At 40.0% G+C, this 19562-nt stretch overlaps 1 protein-coding gene across 2 annotated transcripts in view; it reads right to left on the reverse strand.

The window, feature by feature from the left end:
* Positions 1-913: 913 nt before the first annotated feature.
* The window catches only part of rab11fip5a (RAB11 family interacting protein 5a (class I)), a 33114-nt gene continuing 14465 nt past the window's right edge, over positions 914-19562 (reverse strand). The window contains exons 2-6 of one of the 2 annotated variants that reach the window (XM_074691707.1): positions 14982-15493; positions 14214-14820; positions 6304-8733; positions 5206-5362; positions 914-3492 (exon numbers count right to left, since the gene is read on the reverse strand). In XM_074691707.1, the coding sequence (XP_074547808.1) occupies positions 3235-3492; positions 5206-5362; positions 6304-8733; positions 14214-14820; positions 14982-15493 (3964 nt within the window). In that variant the 3' untranslated portion in view covers positions 914-3234. The remainder of the gene's footprint in view (positions 3493-5205; positions 5363-6303; positions 8734-14213; positions 14821-14981; positions 15494-19562) is intronic. The other variant, XM_074691708.1, reaches the window with a different exon arrangement.

A 19562-nucleotide genomic window follows, 5' to 3' on the forward strand; every position in this document is an offset into this window, starting at 1 on the left:
TTAATTTTTTTCATTAATTTTTCACCTAAATAAACTTGATGTTAGTTTTTGAAAAGTTCAGGGTCGCAAGGCTTCAGGGGTTTGATTTGTATCCTGTGTGATCCCTGCCTGATTCTCTTCAGAACAACAAAAAAATAAAAAATAAAATAAAATTATGATTGTTTATTCAATTTAATTATTTCTATTTTATTAATTATTTTTTGAACAAAAAATATATATGTTTTATTTCCTTGTTTCTTTTAAGTCTGGGTCCCTCCCTATGTACGTTAAATATTTGATTTTATGTAAGGTTTGGGGAAACTGGATTACTTTTGTGATTCCATGTGAAAAAAAAAAACAATAAAAATGTTGAATTTATAAAAAGATCACAGGCTCATATCCTCAAAACATTTTTCCCACAATAAAAAGTCTGTCTCCTGAAAGTAAAGTGTAAAGTTGGATAAAATGTGTTTAGACTCCTTGATCCATTCATTTCAATGGGGCGTTCCTCAATGGTACACTGCTGCCTTCAAGCAACGTTCAGACATGAAATCTTATAAAAAGAGTTATTTTTAAAAAGTTTTTACGCTTTTTATGGCACGCGTTGTAAACTGTTGAGGCCATCAAGTTTTTTACATGTTTTTGAAAAAAAAAAAATTGTTGAAATATTGATAAATAACTATTTTTTTGTCATTACTGACCATTATAGTACAGTTTTGCCTCAAGGCGACAAACCCAAAAAATATCTTTTTTTTTTTTTTATTTGAACATTTCTTTAGATTATTTTTATTTAATCAATTTTAAGATAAAAAAATACTCAAAATATTTTTTTCTAACTGGCATCACTATTTTGTACCATAGAGAGCTAAATGCAATAAGAAAATAATAATAATAATCAGACGCTAAAGAAAGATTTACAGCCAAACATACGGTGAGCAAGAAACACAAAATATTCTTTATTAAATATACAAAATTTGTGAAACAGAATTGCATCACGAATTGTAAACTTTCCAATCTTACACACTACCTCGAGCACATTCCACCAGCTACGCAATCGAGGACAAAATACAATCAGTTTAAACTTAAATTAAAGAAAGAAAGTTAAAAATGGAAGACATGGAAGAGGACGTTTATTCTTGTTAAGTGCCGAGTCACATTTAAATATGTCTCTACAGTCATCTATGCACTTTGTATTGCGATTGCACAGCAGAACTGAGATGACGACGACTGTTTTCAGGATGGTTTTTACTTCTGTAATGCTTCAAGCTCACTGGCAGATTGTGTCGGAGTAGGCCGAGTGCTTAAGTCACAGAGCGATTAGAAAGTGCAGTACGGTGTAAAAAGGAAGGTCTAACTATACCGCTATCCACAGACAGGTACAGTAGGGCTATGTTCTGACAGGAGAGTAGTGCAAGAACATCCACGAATGCTGTTAAAAGTGGCTTCATCTCAGAAAATACTGACGGTGTATCGATCCGCTCCAGAGATTAAGATTCAAGGCGTTTTTTTTTTTCTTTTTGGCATGACTGCTCGTTCCCTCTTGGTATGCATACACTTTATTCCTGTGCAGTGATCTAAACAATATCATAAGAAAGCATGAAAAGAGTGAAAAAGATGGCTTTCTCCAAATCTCCCTCGAGCCTTGGGAAGGAAAATGAAGTGCTGATTTTAAAACGCCTAAACAAACAAAAATAAGGCAGCATTTGGCATTTCAATACGGCATATATGCTGTAAGACGCGTTATATATCCCTTTGTAACACCTGAAAGCGGTTGCGATATGCAGGCTGAAGCAGATGTGACACAAACGCAGAGAGGAGGAGGGAAGGAGGAGGAGGAGGTGGAGGTCAAGTACCGGCACGTCGCAGGCATTTCCCCCCCACACGTGTTGATAAGCATGAGATCAGAGGAAGCTGCAGAAGATGCACTGATCCTGATACCGAGTGACACCTGATAACACCGTGACCCATACAAGAATCAGTTAGCTTATTAGGCTGAGCATTATGGGTAATTTTCAAGACATGCCCATTGAACAGAAAGAAGAAGAAGAAGAAGAAAAAAAAACAACGTGGGGAGACTGAAAAAAAAAGAGAAGGGACAAGCAAAAGATACACAGCAGTCATCGCTCGTAGAAAACAGAACCATTCGCTTGCTGCTAAGAACACTTTAGAACATTCAGGAGCTACAGTCAGTTCCCGGTGATGTGCTCCTCCAGACCGGGCGGAGCTCACTCACTGCTCGTTTGGTTTGTAGTTTCAATAACTAGTCAGAGCACTCGATGTAGGGAACGTTCGTGGAGTTTCAACCCATGACAGCAGCACACACTCCTCAGCAGACGAAAGTTTTAGCTCCTCGAAGTTCTCGCTATGCTAACCAGGCTAACATCTGACATGCTCCTTGAACCGTGAGAAAACACTTGCAGAAACTTGAAGAATACTTCAGATCCACTGCAGGGAACAGGCTCTGTTTGTTTATTTATCAGACTGTCAGTGATGTGGAGAAGATATGTGATAGCACAGTTTTAAAGATTAGCTTCAGGATTGAGTGTTTCACGTCTTTCCAACTTCTCTAGAGCAGAAAATAAGTCCAGGAGCAGGAAAAATAACACTGAAATGAAAAGAAATCCACATGTAGAATCCTAAAACAGCTTCTGATTGAAGTGCTTAATGTAAATTTAATGTATCTGAGATAAAGAAGTGTTTCTGCAGAGCATTCCTCCTCTCATGATGCCACCATGATGTGGAAACACAAGTTCAAGTTGCTGCAAGTTGATTTTCAATGAATTCTTGTGATTTTCTTCAGAAATAGCACAAAAACAGATGCGTAATTCATGATTCATGAGCAGAAACAGGAAGTGTTCTCGGCTCTGTCATGGGCTGAAACTCCATCGTCTCTCTCTGTTCGTGATAAGGTGATAGAAGTGACAGGTGAGGTGAAAAGGAGGAATCAACCTTTCTCTGATCTGGATCCCAGCGTGAAAGCGTCTGGGCCTCACTCCTCTGTGAACTAAAAACCAACCTTCATGTGAACCTGAAAACAACCTGAGGACCCGCTACATTCAGAAACCCCACCCTTGGACGAGGACGCGTCTCAGCACAGTAAAGCATGCCGGCTGAAACATCTCCTCCGCTTCCTCTCTCAGTGCCTAGATATTGGTATCAAAAAGGACAGCATAGCAGTGAAAAGACTAAAGAGCTGTTGTGGAGGTTAGAGTGAACAGATGCGGACTGAACTGCAAACCCTTCCCTCCTCGTTCGTCACTTTAACTTGGAGCGCACTTGCAGGAGAGTGGGTTTCTGCTCCATGATGCGCACCAGCAACGTGTCTATGTAGTCCTCCAGGTCTTTGACCTGGGGCTTCAGCTTCTTCAGCTCCACCTCACGCTTCGCCAGCAGGAGTTTCTGACGCTCAAACTCCGCCTTCTGCCTCTGCAGCTCCGCCTCCCGCTGCACCAGCAGGGCCACCAGTTCACTGTGGTTCAGGTGGTAGTAGGAGCCGGCGCCTTCTGTCAGAGACTGAGCACAGAGAGAGCAGGGTGAGGCTACAATACTCGATTCTGATTGGTCAAAACCCAAACATGATGGTGATTCACTCAATCTATGACAGGTTTATCCTGAGGTGTGTCCTTAAAAAGGGTTTGTTTCACCAGGGGTCGGCAACCTTTACCTACATAGGAGCCATTTAGCCTCAGCTCACCTGGATTAAAGTCTGGAGTCACAGAATCTACTTTATCTTCACATTAAAGATGAAAAAGTGCATAAAAATGTATACAATGTCAAAATGTAGTGAATAATAATCCAAACAATAGATTTTTTGAGGTTATAAAAATCTGCTTGTGTTATATTTGGTTTTTTGGTTTTTGTTTTTTTGAATTAATTTGCAAAAAAATGCAATTTAAAGAATTTGCTAAAACAAATACTGAAATTTCTAAAATTTACAAAAATTTCCAAGACACTACTTAAAAAAAAAATCCCAAAATGTAATTACAAAAAGTTGCAAAACTTTTCAAGAAACTGTTGTTTCAAAAATTTGCAAAAATGTCACAAATTTTTTAAATTCCAAAAAGTTGCAAAACTTAAAAAAAAATTGTAATTTTAAAAAGTTGCAAAACTTTCCAAAAATGGAATTTCAAAAATTTCACCAAAAATATCCTGAAAATCGTTTTCCTTTAAAAATATGCAAAACTTTCCAAAAAACTGTTATTTCAAAAAGTTGCAAAATTTTCTAAAAAAATTTGAATTTAAATATTTCGCAAAAATGTTACACATTTTTGAAAATTGCAAAAATGTTGCAAAACTTTTTTTAACTGTTATTTCAAAAAGTTGCAAAACTTACTGAAATTTCTAAAATTTACAAAAATTTCCAAGAAACTGTTATTTAAAAAATTGCAAAAATTTTCAAAAAATGTAATCTCAAAAAGTTGCAAAACTTTTCAAAAAAACTGTTATTTCAAGGATTGCAAAACTGTCACAAATTTTTGAAATTTCCAAAAATTTGAAGAAAATAGCCCCAAAATTGTTTTTTGAAAACTTTGCAAAACTTTCCAAAGAATTTAATTTTCAAAAATGTGCAAAATATCCCAAAAACTGTAATTTAAAAAAAGCAAAAATTTCCAAAGAATTGCAATTTAAAAAATGTGCAAAAATTACAAGACAGATTAGCTGATTTACAGGTGCCATTTTGAGCTTCAAAACGCTGTGAACAGAAACACATGGGTGATGTCACAGACAATATGTTTTGATGGTTTTAAATAGCTCAGATTACAAAATAAATTAAATTAAAATGTTTACACTATCAATACTTATTGTGCTACAGGAAGTTTATTTTCAAACATTTTCATTTAAGAAACGGGATGGGTACCAAATTAGGTACTTTTAAAGGTACTGATGGAATTCTGTCTGTAGTACCGATTCATGTAAAATCAAACAGTACCATGTTTAAGTCCCTAAAAACATCCTTGTGACTGTGAGGGAGTGGAAGAGAAGGCGCTTTATCATACTTAATTTTTTCCTTCTTTTAAGACTAGGGAATGGTTTCAATCAGACACACATTTCACAATTTAACAATCTTTTTTCCAGATTTGAAGTGAAATAAACTTGCAGCACAGAGAGATCAGTTCACTCATTTTACTAAATTCTCTTCAAATGTAGTGTTTATATCTGAGCTCTCCTTTCTGCAGTCACTTCCTGTAGATTAATCCCTAAGCTGGGGTCTTTGACAGAGCGTACCTTCTTCCTCTCCGGCTCCTGCTCGCTGATCTGGCTGCTCCTCCCCGGGTGGATGGTGGACTTGAGCTTCTCCAGGCCGGTGGCCAGCACTGACCGGCCCTCAGTCCGCTTCTCCTCAGCCGGCGTGGCAGTGTTCAGGGGCTTCACGAGGTGGGGACTGGACGAGACGACAACAAGCAGCACAAACACACAGAGAAATGAGTCTCTGAGGTTTTATATTCGGTTAATGTGAGAAACTCAATCTGCTGCCAAACTGGAGGTCTAACGGTTTCTGACAAACCTCAACAATAACATCAGACGGTTTCCTGTGTCAGTGACTTACAGGGGACATGAACCCATCTCCTCACATCTAACACATTACAAACACCAGTCACTTAAACATCGTTAACAAAGCTTTTATTTCATTTTCTCCAACAACAGATTGTCCTCTAGACCTCCAGACTGACACCAGACACCGACACCTTCGAGAGCCCAGAAACCTCCGCTTCAGAGACGAGGAGAGGAGAGGAGAGGGTTAGACACGTGTTAAGAGTCCTCATTAAAGGAAATACTGGTGAAAATTAAAATGAAATTAGCTCCAAACTGAAAGACTTAATTGCATGCGTTGGTGCCATCAAACATGAAGGATTGTGTTAAATGTGTTATTACTCGGAGGTGAAAAGGAAATGACACAACAACACCTTTTACCGCTCGAAAACAGGCTGGTTAGGGGCTGAGATCCTGGCAAATGAGTGTGTGAGAAGACTGGCTGGTCCTGTGGGGTGGGGGGAGGACGGTGTGTGTGTGTGTGTGTGTGTGTGTGTGAGTGTGTGTGGAAGGAATCAGGGCAAAATAATAACTGCTAATTGGCCTGAGGCTCTGTTTCCCCTCCTGTTTCCACCAAGCCAGGACACACACACACACACCTGCAGACGTGTGTGTGTGTGTGTGTGAATGTGTGTGTCATAACAAAGTGTAAAAAAGCAGAAGGTCACACCACAGAAGAAGAAACCCCCCGAGAGTTGGCACCAAAGAAGAAAAGCAGACGGAAGCAGAGCGTCAAAAGGAGACCAAGGAGTGCTTCCTCCGCACCTTTTCACTGAGCGTGTGCAGCCTCACCTGTTCTCCGGAGCATCCTGATTGGCCCCCGCTGGCTTTGGCGCTGCAGCTCGCGAGACGCTGGGCGGCGAGCTCGGCGGAGCGTCGGCAAAGAAAGGGAGGGAGGAGAGCGCTACGGGGGAGCTACTGTGGTCAGAGGTTAGAGAGGAAGGAAAGGAGGTCATAGAGGGGAGGTCAGGGCTGGGCTGAGCCGGAGAGGACTCCTGGATGGCGCCGGGGTCGCTCCCGAAGGAGGGCAGGAGGAGTTCTTCGAAGGCAGGGGTCAGGGAGCCCTCAGAGTGGGAGCGCTGAAGAGGCACACCCAGGGACTCACCTGAGACGACACGTTGGCTTTCCAAACAATCGTTGGCTTTTGTTGGTGACGCAGCGTTGGGTCTTTGGAGCTGGTCATTTGGGCTGATTTCTTGGTGCATCGTGTTGTTTGAATCTCCAACAGTCACATGACTTTCCTTCAGCTTTCCCCAGAACAGTAGGTCTGATTCTCTTGACACTTCGGACGGTAGATCGATAGAGTTTGATGCTTCAGGAAAGTCACTTCCGTCTGTCGAAGTTTCACCAAAGAAATCCCCATCCACGAGGCGGATTTCCTTCCCAGATGCATTGCTTGAAACACCTCGTTGAGAAGACGCTCCGTCAGTCGATCTACTTCCACTCATCTCTCCGACGATTGTGGCGTCCGCAGAGTTCAGCGTCTCGTTGGACTCCGACACACAGGTTTGGTAAGCCTGCGAGTCGGTGCTCACGTAAAGGCTCTGGAAGAAGCTACTGTTGCTTTTGTCGGACGAGTGCAGAAGTGTATCGTTGGTGCCTTGACTCGGACTGCTGAGAAAATCCCCCAAGAGCTCAAAGTGTACGGGAGATCGTCGAAGAGCATCTTGGGTTTCTGACGACATGTTGTTGGGCAGGTCGGAAGATCTCGGGTCAGGAGAGGAGGTGATGATGCGCAACGATGGCGGTGTTGGGCAATGTGTGAGAGATTCAGGTGAGTCGTTCAAGACTTCTGTAAAATCCTTCATGGATGCGTCGAATCCAACTAAACCTTTCTCTACGTTTCCATCAGACTGTAAGGAGACGTTGGGTTTTGGGAAAGCGACTGCGACTGCACTTTCCTCGTCCAGTAACCTCTCCGCTGCGTTCGTATCCATCTTTTCATCACAGTTTCCAGACTGTGAAGAGATACCTGATGTTGGGATCAGTTCAGCACCTTGGTTTTCGATCCCCGTTTCCCCTACAGCCTCGGGATGTTCTGCAAGGTTTGGCACGCCGGTATCTTCCCATTGAGGCGTCACAGACTCATCCAAACCGATCAAATCCTCCTGGATGACAGTTCGCTGTGTGAACTCACCCAAAGACAGATCCCCTGACCTGTCCGTGAAGTCATCTTCAGACTCCGACGGCCGCGTTTGCTTCGTCACAGCAGCTTCAGAGGTTTTCTCAAAGCAGAGGACGTTCCCTTCGAAGTTGTGCGCCTCGGCTTCCTCTGAAGAGGACGCGGAGAATTTATCCGAGTAAGAAGAGAGGCAGGAGAGGAAATCCTCTTCGGTTGAGCTGCCCAGACCTGAAGAGCCGGGATCTGGAGAGCTGCTGTTGAGCTTCACAGATGAGTGCAAAGTGTCAGTAACGTTAGCTTGATTAGCGTCAGAGAAAGCAGCGTGATCTGGAGAACTTAGCGTCAGGGTTTCACTCTCGAAGCTCGTGTGTTCTGGGATTGTCTCGAGGAATTGTGCAAACGTGTCGAAGTGATGTGTGTTAGAGTTTAGTTTGTGTGCTTGGACTACAGATTCTGACCAGGGCTGATGATGATGATGATGATGATGCAGAGCTTCATTCACATTAGTGTTTTGATCAGCATCGCTCATGTGAAGCGAGGCTCCTTCACTGCTGCAGCACTCCACGGGATGGTCGCTGGGAGTGTTCTGCTGTGTTTTGCAATCTGTGGTCAGATCCTCAGGAGACTGCAGCCTGCCAGCTGCAAACGCTTCAAACGACTCGTCCCACTCTGGATCCAGCTCTCCCGCAGTCGTAAAAGGGTTGGCTGACTTCTTGCTAAAAGGTTTCTCCCCTTCTGTTGGGACGGGGGGAAGAGGTCGTCTCTCAACTTTTTCCATCCCTGTCCACCCTGGGTCTGAGCCCTCTGTGTCTGGACGGCTGTGAGGGAAGAGGTGGCTTATGGGGGGCCTGGAGGTGGAAAGATAGGGCAGAGGAGGCAGCGAGGAGTTGAGGGGCTTAGCGGTTAGCATGTCTTCATAAAAAGGGTTTTGCTGTGCGAGAGGAAAGAAAGGGTTGCTGGGAGACATAGGGGGTGATGTGGACTGTGAGCGGCAGAAGGGGTTAGTGTGATGTAGTGGAGAAACCAGGGAGGCAGGATCTAAAGGGGGACCCGGGGGGAGGGGAGGTGGTTGGGGGTCTAGTTTAGGTGACATCACCAGGCTGTGAAAGGAAGGACACACAGTCCCTGTGATTAGTGAAGGTGGTTCAGGTGAATACAGACCTGCAGCAGGTTTAAAGTCACATCTTTATCACTTCATTTCCCTGAAGGTTTATCCTTCTGATCACAGTTAAACCGTTATCAACCCTGTGCTCTAAATCCTGTGAATTCAGCTCCTTTGTCGATGTTTCTGTTATCTATGTTAAGTGCACTGATGCATGAAATGTGATCTATAAATAAACCTTTTCTTGCCTTAAAGGCCCTGTGAGGACGTGTGAGGAATCATCCTGAAAAAGTCTCATTTTTACTCATTTACTGTTCATCATCCAAGATTAAGATGAGATTATCAACACAAAAATGTGCAATTTTTATGCTTTTTCTCAGCAAACCTGGTCAGACAGGACTTCCCTAGGAAGACACAAATCTATTTGTAGCTCTGTGACCAAAAGATGTGTCTGCTAAAAAACGATTTCTGTGATTAATTTTGTAGTGATGGTGGACACTGGAGCCTAACTGTCAGACAGAAAAAGGACAAAAGAGCAGAAGAAAGAGAAACAGGAGAGAGCTAGAGCATAAGCTAATGGCTAACAAAGGAGCTAAAGGCTAAAACACAAGCTAAAAGCTAAATCACAGACTAAAGGCTTAAACACAAGATATAGGTTTAAAAACGGGCTGAAGGCTTAAACAAAAGCTAAAGGCTAGCACAGGGGTTTAAGACTAAAACACAGGCTAAAAGCGAAAATACAGGTGTAAAGCTAAACCACTGACTAAGTCTTAAACACAGGTAAAAAGCTTAATCACAGACTAAGTCAAAAACACAAGCTCAAGGCAATAACACAGGATACAGGGTAAAACACAAGCTAAAGCCTAAAACACGAGCAAAAAGCTAAAACACAGGCTAAAGGATAAAACATGGTTTGGATGCTAAAACACAGGTTTAAATATAGGCTAAAGGCTAAAACACAGGTTTAAAGCTAAACCAATGACAAAGTCTTCATCACAGGCCAAACGCTTAATCACAGACTAAGTCCAAAACACAAGCTTAAGGCAGTAACACAGGATACAGGGTAAAACAAGAGCTAAAGGCTAAAACATGGTTTGAAGTCTATAACACAGGCTACATGTTTAAATACAGGCTAAAGGCTAAAACCACGTTTAGGGCTTAAAACCTGGGTTGAAAGTGAAAGCAGAAGCTAAAGGCTGAAACACAGGCTTAAAGTTAAATCATGGACTAAGTTCAAAACACAAGTTTAAGGCTATAACACATGATACAGAGTAAAACATGAGCTAAAGGCTAAAACAAGAGCTAAAGGCTAAAACACAGGATAAAAGCTAAACCACGGACTTAATCTAAAACACAAGCTTGGGGCTTAAACTTGTTTTGAATGCTATAACACGGGCTACAGGCTAAAGGCTAAAAAATGAGCTAAAGGCTAAAACACAGGTTAAAGGCTAGAATTCTGCAGTGGTCTGTTCAAACTTGAGAGTCTATCAATAAAATGAAGAGCCAGGTTACGTTAGCTCTGCTTGGTGAGGTTGGAGTTGGTAGATGAGCTCTGGTAGGACAGGACCAGGATTCACTAACGTTACACGTTACAGACACGTCTCAGAGCACCGGGCTGTGAAGAACCATCTGTGGGTGCTAATGCTCATGGGAAACGCAGTCTTTTTTATTTTTATTTTTATTTTATTTTTTTTACAGATTCCTGATAGTCCTCACAGTGCCTTTAAAATAAAGTTACTTAGAGAATCTAGAAACTTACTGTGTCTCCTTGATCTGTTTTTTAATCTGAGTTTATTTCTCTTTTAAAGGTGGGACAGCAATATTTCCACTGTCCAACATTATTGATGTCTATTTATTTAAATTTTTTGTAATGTTACTCTGATTTTATATCACACTGATATTTCACACATTTTAAGTGTTTGCATTAAATCTTGTTTTTCTAGAGTAAAAGAAGAGTTGAGTTTTGGCCACTTGGGGTCAGTGCAACAAGAAACAAACACTTCATTGAAAGTCTTTCAACCAGTTATTTGACAGATGTCTGAGCACGGTGCTGCCTGTCACAGATCAAACCAGGATCACTGAGATGAACAGGAACTGAATCAGAAATACTTATCAACTTGTGCATTTCTTGTTAAACCTGTGGTAAGTGTTTTCAGATCTGCATGAAGAGGCATCAATACCCATCAAAACATCCTCCCCTGTGTCTCGTCTCTGGCTCGAGGTGTATTGTGTAAGAAAAGTTGATGCAGCGCGTTGAAGTGATTACTTGGTGCTACCTGTGCCAACTTGGCACTTATCCCCAAGGATCCAAACATACGTGGATGTGTGAGCGGTGTAAATGTATAGTTAGAGAGCTGGCAGAGACGTATAGAGTGTACTATGTCCTGGAAGAGCTGACTACGCTTCAATCAGAGAAATATTTTGTTTCCACACACTAGATGGGAATATGACAAAACAGCTCTTTGTTTTTAATCTGGGTTGACTCAACTGGTTTTAAAATAATCCTAAATTTAGTTTTTAGTTTTCTTCATCTCCAAAAATAAAAAGCTGAAAGAGAAACACAGGAGTGAGCCATTGTAAGAACATGTTTGTGTTAAAAAAGGAATAAAAATAGACGGGGATCTCCTCCTTCTCCCCACACACACACTGAATGCAAACACACTCCCACACACACACACGAGAAGCAGGACCTGTGAGGGCGCCATCATTCTCCCCGCTCTCATCATTACCTTTCCAATGAAATCAACAGAATAACTGAAGCACATAATGTGAACGTGAGGCTTCAGCTTCATCGTTTAGAGAGAAACGAGCAGCCCTCTCCATCTGCATTGCAGATCCCTGCTGTAACAGAGGCTGAGAGCTGGAGCTGTGGAGGGATGTGTACAGAGCTGCTACACAGGAAGTGAAAAAGTAAACACCGCTCTGATAAATATTCAACACAATGCTGCTCCTCTGAACACACACAGTCAGAAGTTTAACCCTCCTGTGGCCGGAGACATCTGGAGCTTTTACTCCAGTTTAAGCTGGACTTCGTTTTTCTTTATCTAAACCTGCTAACGCTCCTCAATCACAGGCTGCAAAAATTACCCATGGTGCAAATTTTTCTTTCAAGGGTTGAAAACTTTTATCCAGACAAGACAAACATTTAGATTGATGATTTAGTAGTTTGCATGATTTTCTGTCTGTTTCAAATTACCCTCACCATCTCACTCTCCTTTATTTATGTCTTCTGGAAGTTTCTGAGTAATACCTCTTATCTTTCCGGCCATATTCTCCAACACGTGTAAATCCCAGGAGATTACTTTCCTGGACAGGTGGCTTTCTTGTGCACAAAAAGTATAATCTTGTTCACACAAGATCAACTATACATGCAAGATGATAACCTTAATGCTTACTGTGTGTGTGTGGACTATCTAATGTTATAATCTCATACACAGAAGTTTTAATCCTGTTCATACAAGTTGTAAGTTTTACTCCAGTGCAAAGAAGTTTTTATCCTGTGTAAACAAATAAAAGTCTCGTGTGCCCAAGTTTTAATCCTGTGAGCACATATAATCCTGTGCAAGCAACTTTTAGTCATGTGCACGCATATTAATCCAGTTTTCACAAGTTAAAATCCTGTGCAATCAAATTATATTCCTATGCAAACATGTTGCAATCCTGTGCAGCAAAGGTAGTTATTGTATGGAAGCCCATTTCTGCCAGTTAAAAAAAGACAAAAAGTTGTAAATTAAAAAAAATTATTCTACCTAATGAATACATAGATTAATATTAGCCTGATTAATCATTGTGTCTTTAAAACTGGTGTTATTGGACCTCTACACAATGCATTACTATTGTAATACACAAAGAGTTAAGTAGACTGCAACGTAGGCAAGGGCACGTGAATCACTTGATGTCATCATTTCAATTTTTATCTCAGAATTTTATTTTTAATCTCAAAATTTTGACTTTTTTTCTCGTAAATTGAGTTTGTTTTTCCTCAAAATCATGTCTTTTTATCTCATATTTTTAACATTTTATCTCATTCTTATGGCCTTTTATCTCATATTTTGACTCTTTATCTCATAATTATGGCCACATTATCTCTTAAATCTGTGTATGTATCTCATAATTAAAATTTTACCTCACAGTTTGACTTAATGTCATGATTATAGCTTTTTATCTCACAACTTTAACTTTAATCTCATAAATGTAACTTTTTATTTAAGTTTTTAACTTTAATTTTATTTTTATAGCTTTTCATTTTAGTTTTAAAGTTCTAAATAACTTTTTATCTCATAATATTAACTTTTTGTCTCATTATTTCAACTCTATCCTTTAAAACCAACTCTTTATGGCTTAATTATCTCATTATTTTGACTTTATTTCAGAATTTTTAACCTTTGATCTCATAATTTAGACTTTTTATCTCACAATTTCAACATTTTATCATATAATTATGCCTAAATTTTCTTATAATAATGGCTTCTCATCTCATAATTTTGACTTATAATTTCATTAACTTCAACTCTTTATCCCATTATTATGGCTTTTTGTAATAATTTTAACTTTTTACCTCACAAGTTTGGCTCAATCTCATGATTATAGCTTTTTATAGCGTAATTTTTAGTATTATAGCTCATAACAACAACTTTTTATCTCATAATATTAATTTTTTCATCTGATAATTTTGACTTTTTATTTCATAATTTCAACTCTTTATCCCATTATTATGGCTGTTTGTCTTTTAATTTTAACTTTTTGTCCCATATTTTAACTTTTTACCTCACAATTTTGACTTACTCTCATGATTTTAGCTTTTTATAGCATAATTCTTAGTATAATAGCTCATAACAGCAACTTTTTTTCTCATGATATTAACTTTTTCATCTCATAATCATGGCTTTCTATCCCATAATTTTAACTTTTTAATTCATGATAACTTTTTACGTCATAGTTATGACCTTTAATCTCTTCAGTCTAACTTTCTATCTCATAATTTCAACTTTTTATCCCATCATTTTAACTTTTATCTCATAACTTTCACTGTTTACTTTTTTTGTCTTCTCTTTTTTTTAACTGGGGAAATAGGCTTCCATAATATTGCCATCATCTGTCATTAAAAGTCTCATATCTGTGTCATTGTTCACTCTATATTTTGTTTCTATGATCATTATTTTGTGGAACAAGAGAGAAAAACAAATCTATTTTTCAGGATGTCAGGTGCTCCTTAAATAGTTAACAAACTCAGTTTTGCTTTTCACATATTCTAAATAACCTGTCTGTTTTATTTCTGCAGCTCGTACATCAACCTGCCTCTAATGCATGGTGTTAAAATCATTTTTAAGCTTAATTTAATCCAGACTCCTGGTCCAGCCTCTCAGCAGGCTCCTGACCTCTGTGATCCATATTCATGATGACATGTTTATTCAGCAGCTGTGTGCTGTTGTAACAAACGAACCTGTCAGCTGTGATGTCTCTGTGCGAGCGTCTCACCTGGGTTTGCTGTGAGCGTCCTTTGATCCAAACCATCCCCTGTGTTTCTCCTCAGCGGCGGCGCAGACGTGTTCAGACTCATCCTTAGACTGACTCTGCCCTTTCCCCGCGGACTCACTCCTCCCGTGAGAAAACAAGTTCCTCCTCTGCTTTTTCCCCTGGCTCTCCAGCTCCGCCGTGGACGAGGAGGAGGAGGACGCCGCTTCTTTGTGCGGAGCGGCCTGTTCCAGTCGCTCCTCTTCCTCACCCAGCATGGGGCCGCTTTTCTCCAGAGCCGCCGCGATGGCTGCCTTCTCCTCCTCGTCTGGCTTGTCAAAAGACCAGCGGCGCCCGTCTCCTGCGGGGCCTTTGGGGAGCGCTGTGGTGGTGGTGGTGTGTGGGCTGAGGTTCTGCAGAGACATGGACAGAGGCAAAGACTTCTGCAACAGGCCCAGCCCGAAAGAATCGACGGGTTTTCCTGAGCCTGGGTCCAGGGGCTGGACGTTGTGAGCATGGCTTCCGTTAACGTACACGGTCGGCTGAGGCACTGGGATGGAGATCTCACCGACCTCATCACCGTACTCAGATTTGAGAGGGGATAACTTGGGCGACGTGTCCGCCGTGTGCTCTGTGAACAAAGGGACAAAAGGCAGAGTGAAAAATATGATGCCGATAATTTCTGTCTTTGAATATCTGAAAACTTTTTGATAGCTTAGCCTAACGACATGTTCCAAGGTCATGGGCAAAGAGCGATTAGAAACGCTTGAGAGTGACATTCGTCCATCTCACCTGGGCTGTTATCAACAGTCAGGTTGCTGCTGTTACTGGGAGAGTTGGAGAGGTCAGAAACCACCACGCTGATCCCGGCTGTAGGGCTGAGACTCCCACCCCGTGACGAGGACTCACTGCTCTCTGACCCCAGTGACGTACTGGACCGAGTGTCCGACGACTTCCTCAGCTTCCCTCTGAGGAAAAAGGTCCTCATCTTGCTCCTCCGGACCTCACCCCCTTCGTCGTCCTCGTAATCCTCCTCCCCGCCTCCGTCGCTCGGCAGTCGTTGTCTCATCCTGTAAAGCGACCCGTAACCCCCGGGCAGAACGGCTGAGGACGAGTCCTCCTCGCTGGATCTCCTCTTCCCTTTCATGCGCTCCTTCAGCTTGCCGAAGGTGGAGGCGGTCTTGTCCTTCATGACGAGGTCGTACATGCTGGCTGTCAGGTTGTTTCGGGTGAACTGGACGGTCACCTGGATGTCTCCTCGCTCCTTCTCCTTCTTTCCTGTTTTAGAGTTGAGTCTGTACCACCTGCAACACACAACGGACCAAAGCTGTTAGATAAACATGCATGGACAGAGAGCAGCTTAACAACAGGGGGAACCAGGTCAACTCTGCTAGACGTCAATCTCCACTTCCTCCTCCCTGCTTCTGACTCCACCATGGCTCCTAATTATCTCAATAAGTACATAAAAACAAACTTATAATAGTTTTAACAACATAAAAAATGACTCAAGGAACATATTCCAAGCAGCTAAGGTGGCTTGTGGTGGACAGTTCTTACACTTTTGACTTTTTTCTGTTAAAATGAACTAGCAGTCCGTGTAATAGAATAGAATGAAATAAAATAGAATAAAATAGCCTTTATTTCCATTGCGCTGTAAGGGTACAAAAAAATTTAGGGTGCCACCGTAGAGCTGTCATGCTTCATGTATAAATATGAATTTACAATTCAAAAATATAAAGATATGTGAGAATATAAAATGTATAAAAACTCAAAAAAGAACAAAATGAAACATTTATCAGTTTATTTGACAGACTTTTAAAAATAATATTTTAAAAAAAGGTTTGACTTAATGATCATTTTCTGTGACCAAAACCTTACAACAAAAAGTGTTTGAAAGAGAATGGAGCTTTGTTTGTTGCTCCTGGCTCTAAAAGGTAGATCTGCCATGTATGAAGTTAAAAAATTTAATTAAAAAAATATAAAATAAAATAATATTAATAATAATAACAATAAATACTTTTGACTATTTTTGACTAATCCTCTTGGAAAACTGATAAATAAGTCTTATTTTTTTGAGAATGAACAAATTAAATTGTGTCAAAATATGATTTTACTCTTAATTTAGGGAGTTAGCATTAAAAAAAAAACAATGTACAGTAAGAAGATAAACAAAGAAGGTTTTAAACTAGAGGTGTTTCAGTGTAAAGTGTGCCCCTGTTAGCTTGTGACTGTCATCTCCCATTCAGTGACACATTCACCTGGCGGTCGCCGGTTAGCGCGGTTACACTTTACTCCATAACACCTGTTGCTTTCAAACGGTCGTAATACGGTCAGGACTTGATAGAAGTTGATTTCACGGTGGAATATCGTTTATAACGACTAAACTCAGAACAAACAGACGCTTTTATGCTGCTAACAGTCTGAATTCAGAGTTTAGAGAACGATAGCTCGTCTGAACGAATGGCGCTAAACGCTGCTAGCCGCCATTGCGCATCTTTACGATGACGTAGCTCATTTGTTTCTTCATTCACAGATATATCTTCACGTATCCTCGATGTTTCTGTGAACTTTATCTGACACCTTGAAAAAAACACAGACATGGTGCTGTAGGAACTTTCAGGCTTTGAATAGAGGCATTAAATTATATAAATGACTGTATTGTTACTCTGAGTAGCTCCTCCGTGTCCTGCTAATAGCACAATGTATGTGCGCAGCCAGACTTCCCACAACACCTCGGACACTCCTCTTAGATTCAGCACAGCGAGCAAGAACAATGAGCTAAAACAATACAGCTTTAACAGAGAGCAGCCCACAGTTATAGGACAGAGCTAACTGTAAATTCCTTCACTGAGCAGGAACCATAGACTGTAAAAGGCAGGAACACAGCAGCAGTTCTTAGAAACGCAGTGGGTGTATCAACACCAATAAGCTCACCACACCGTGACTCATGGGAAACTCTCATCTGGGGCGCTGTGTCCGGTTTAAAAACATATCATGACTGAGAAAAATCCCCTGGTTCGCATGTGTTTCTGACACTTTTAACTGCTTACAGGGAAGCTATCGATACAGAGAGGGGGACTGAAACTGAGAGCTGCTTTTATTTTTACATTTCCTGTGCTGCTGGGTGATCTGCACCACCTCAACCACAGTCTTTCTTTATTGTTCCTTTCAGCACCATAAGGCTGAGTGACAAATACTAGACCAAGCTAAACCTACTTGTAATACACAAAATAATTATGGTTGTAAATATAATTTATTAATAACTTAAAAGGTATAAATAATAAAAATTCATAGGAATGTAAAACATGTACCAGGAGACCTCTTAAATGTACGAATCAAGCACTAAAGTTCAGTGTTAAAAATTGAAGCCATTGTCACGGTGTAAAAACATGCAGTTCCACAAGTGGCCACTAGAGCCTGCTTCCAAAAGCGAAGGAAATCCCATTTAGGCCCATGTAAAAATATCCATCTTAACCGCAAGATTATACAAGTTCACAGCCTTGTATGAAAATAGTTTTGGTCTTTTTTATATCATTCAGTCTCACCTACAAACTGACCTGTGAGTTATTACTTTTATAACTCATTGGTTTTGATCATTTTTAGACTAAAATGGATCTATTATTCACCACAATAAGGCATGACAGGTGGGCAGGTTGTAGCCAGCGACTATGACTCTGTGAATTATTCAGGTCACCACTTCTTTTACACTATCTTTGTGAACTTTGTGATCCTTTTATAACTCTTTTCACATTTGCATGAGAAACTCAGTTTGAATATAAATATGAAAAGTGTTTTTGACTCGAACCCTATGCAGCTAACATCTTATCACTTGTTGACGTGAAACTCGGCCTAAAGCCTAAATGTGCAAATATCAAACAGGAAGTCTTGGTGGTCGGAGGTTATCAAACCTAAATATCTTTCATAAACAACTAAAATCCCTGAGTCTGCTGAGTCAACAGAAAATCTAAATGTCACGCTGTAGAAAGTAAAAAACAGAAAGTAGGAGCAGAGGTTTACACATCAAAGACGAGACATGAAAGCAAAAAGCAACACACTTCTGTCTGAAGTGAGAGAACTACTGCACGGCTTTGTTACCAGACAAACCCAATGTACCGAGTGACAAAGCAGAAAGTGTTCCCAACTACAAAGGCTTCAAAATAAAAGCTTTGCAGCTGGTTTGTTTCATGCATTCAGCAGGGGGTTGTCAAAAAGTCAAAGCTCAAAGGAGCAACAGTCAGACGGTCCTAGCAAACTAAAAAAAGACAAATAATATCCCTGAAAACACTTACATCCTTTATATATAAGTGAATTTAATCCACTTCAATCAGAGAATTTCCCTGCTTTAATGTTTAAGATGCTTTACACAGCCTAAAATCTTACAGTATGTAGGGCTCAAACTTGGCTGAAGTTTTTGACACTCTTACAGACGCCCTTTGGGATCAAGGCTGATCTCAGACAACCATCTAATTTGACCATTTCCCAATGTATGGTAGTCTACCATAACAAAACATATTGTGTTGTACCATAACATACATTGAACCATTTGTCATGTGATGTAATTGTATTAAACTGCCTATTGTATCCTATTGCATTTTAACATATATTGTATCATGCCATAGCATTCTGTACCCTATCATATAATATATCATAGTCTAGCATATAGCATATTATACATCAAACTGTGGTCAATTTCAAATTTATCATATAATGTATATCATATCAAATCATATCATATTGTATATTATATCATATCATATCAGAACTGTGGTCAATTATATCAAACTTATCATATCATATCATATCATATCATATCATATCATATCATATCATATCATATCATATCATAACTGTGGTCAATTATATCAAACTTATCATATCATATCATATCATATTATATCATATCATATCATATCATTACTGTAGTCAATTATTTCAAACTTATCATATCATATCATTTCATATCAAATCATATCATATATCATATCATAATTGTGGTCAATTATATCACACTTTTATCATATCTCAGTATTTCTTCAAATAATATATTTTTTTCATATCAAATTAATAAAGTATAGAGTACCATATTGTACCCTCTTGTATCCTATTATACAGAACCATCATATCATTTTATTGTTTAGTTTCATATTCATCATTTCATTTCATATCGTATAGTATTTTCATGTATCATATTATATTGTAGCCTATAGTATTGTATAGTGTATCATACTACATTACAGGGGTGTCAAACTCATTTTCACTGAGGGCCACATCAGCATAACGGTTGTCCTCAAAGGGCCAGATGTAACTGTAAGACAGTTTAAAATGTAGCTAAATATAAATTTAATGTCAAATAAATGCAACTACTCCTCAATG

The sequence above is a fragment of the Halichoeres trimaculatus genome, unplaced genomic scaffold, assembly GCF_033239565.1.
Source record: "Halichoeres trimaculatus isolate MK-OKI-2021-1 unplaced genomic scaffold, fHalTri1.1 fHalTri1_scaffold_17, whole genome shotgun sequence".
NCBI lineage: Eukaryota > Metazoa > Chordata > Actinopteri > Labriformes > Labridae > Halichoeres > Halichoeres trimaculatus.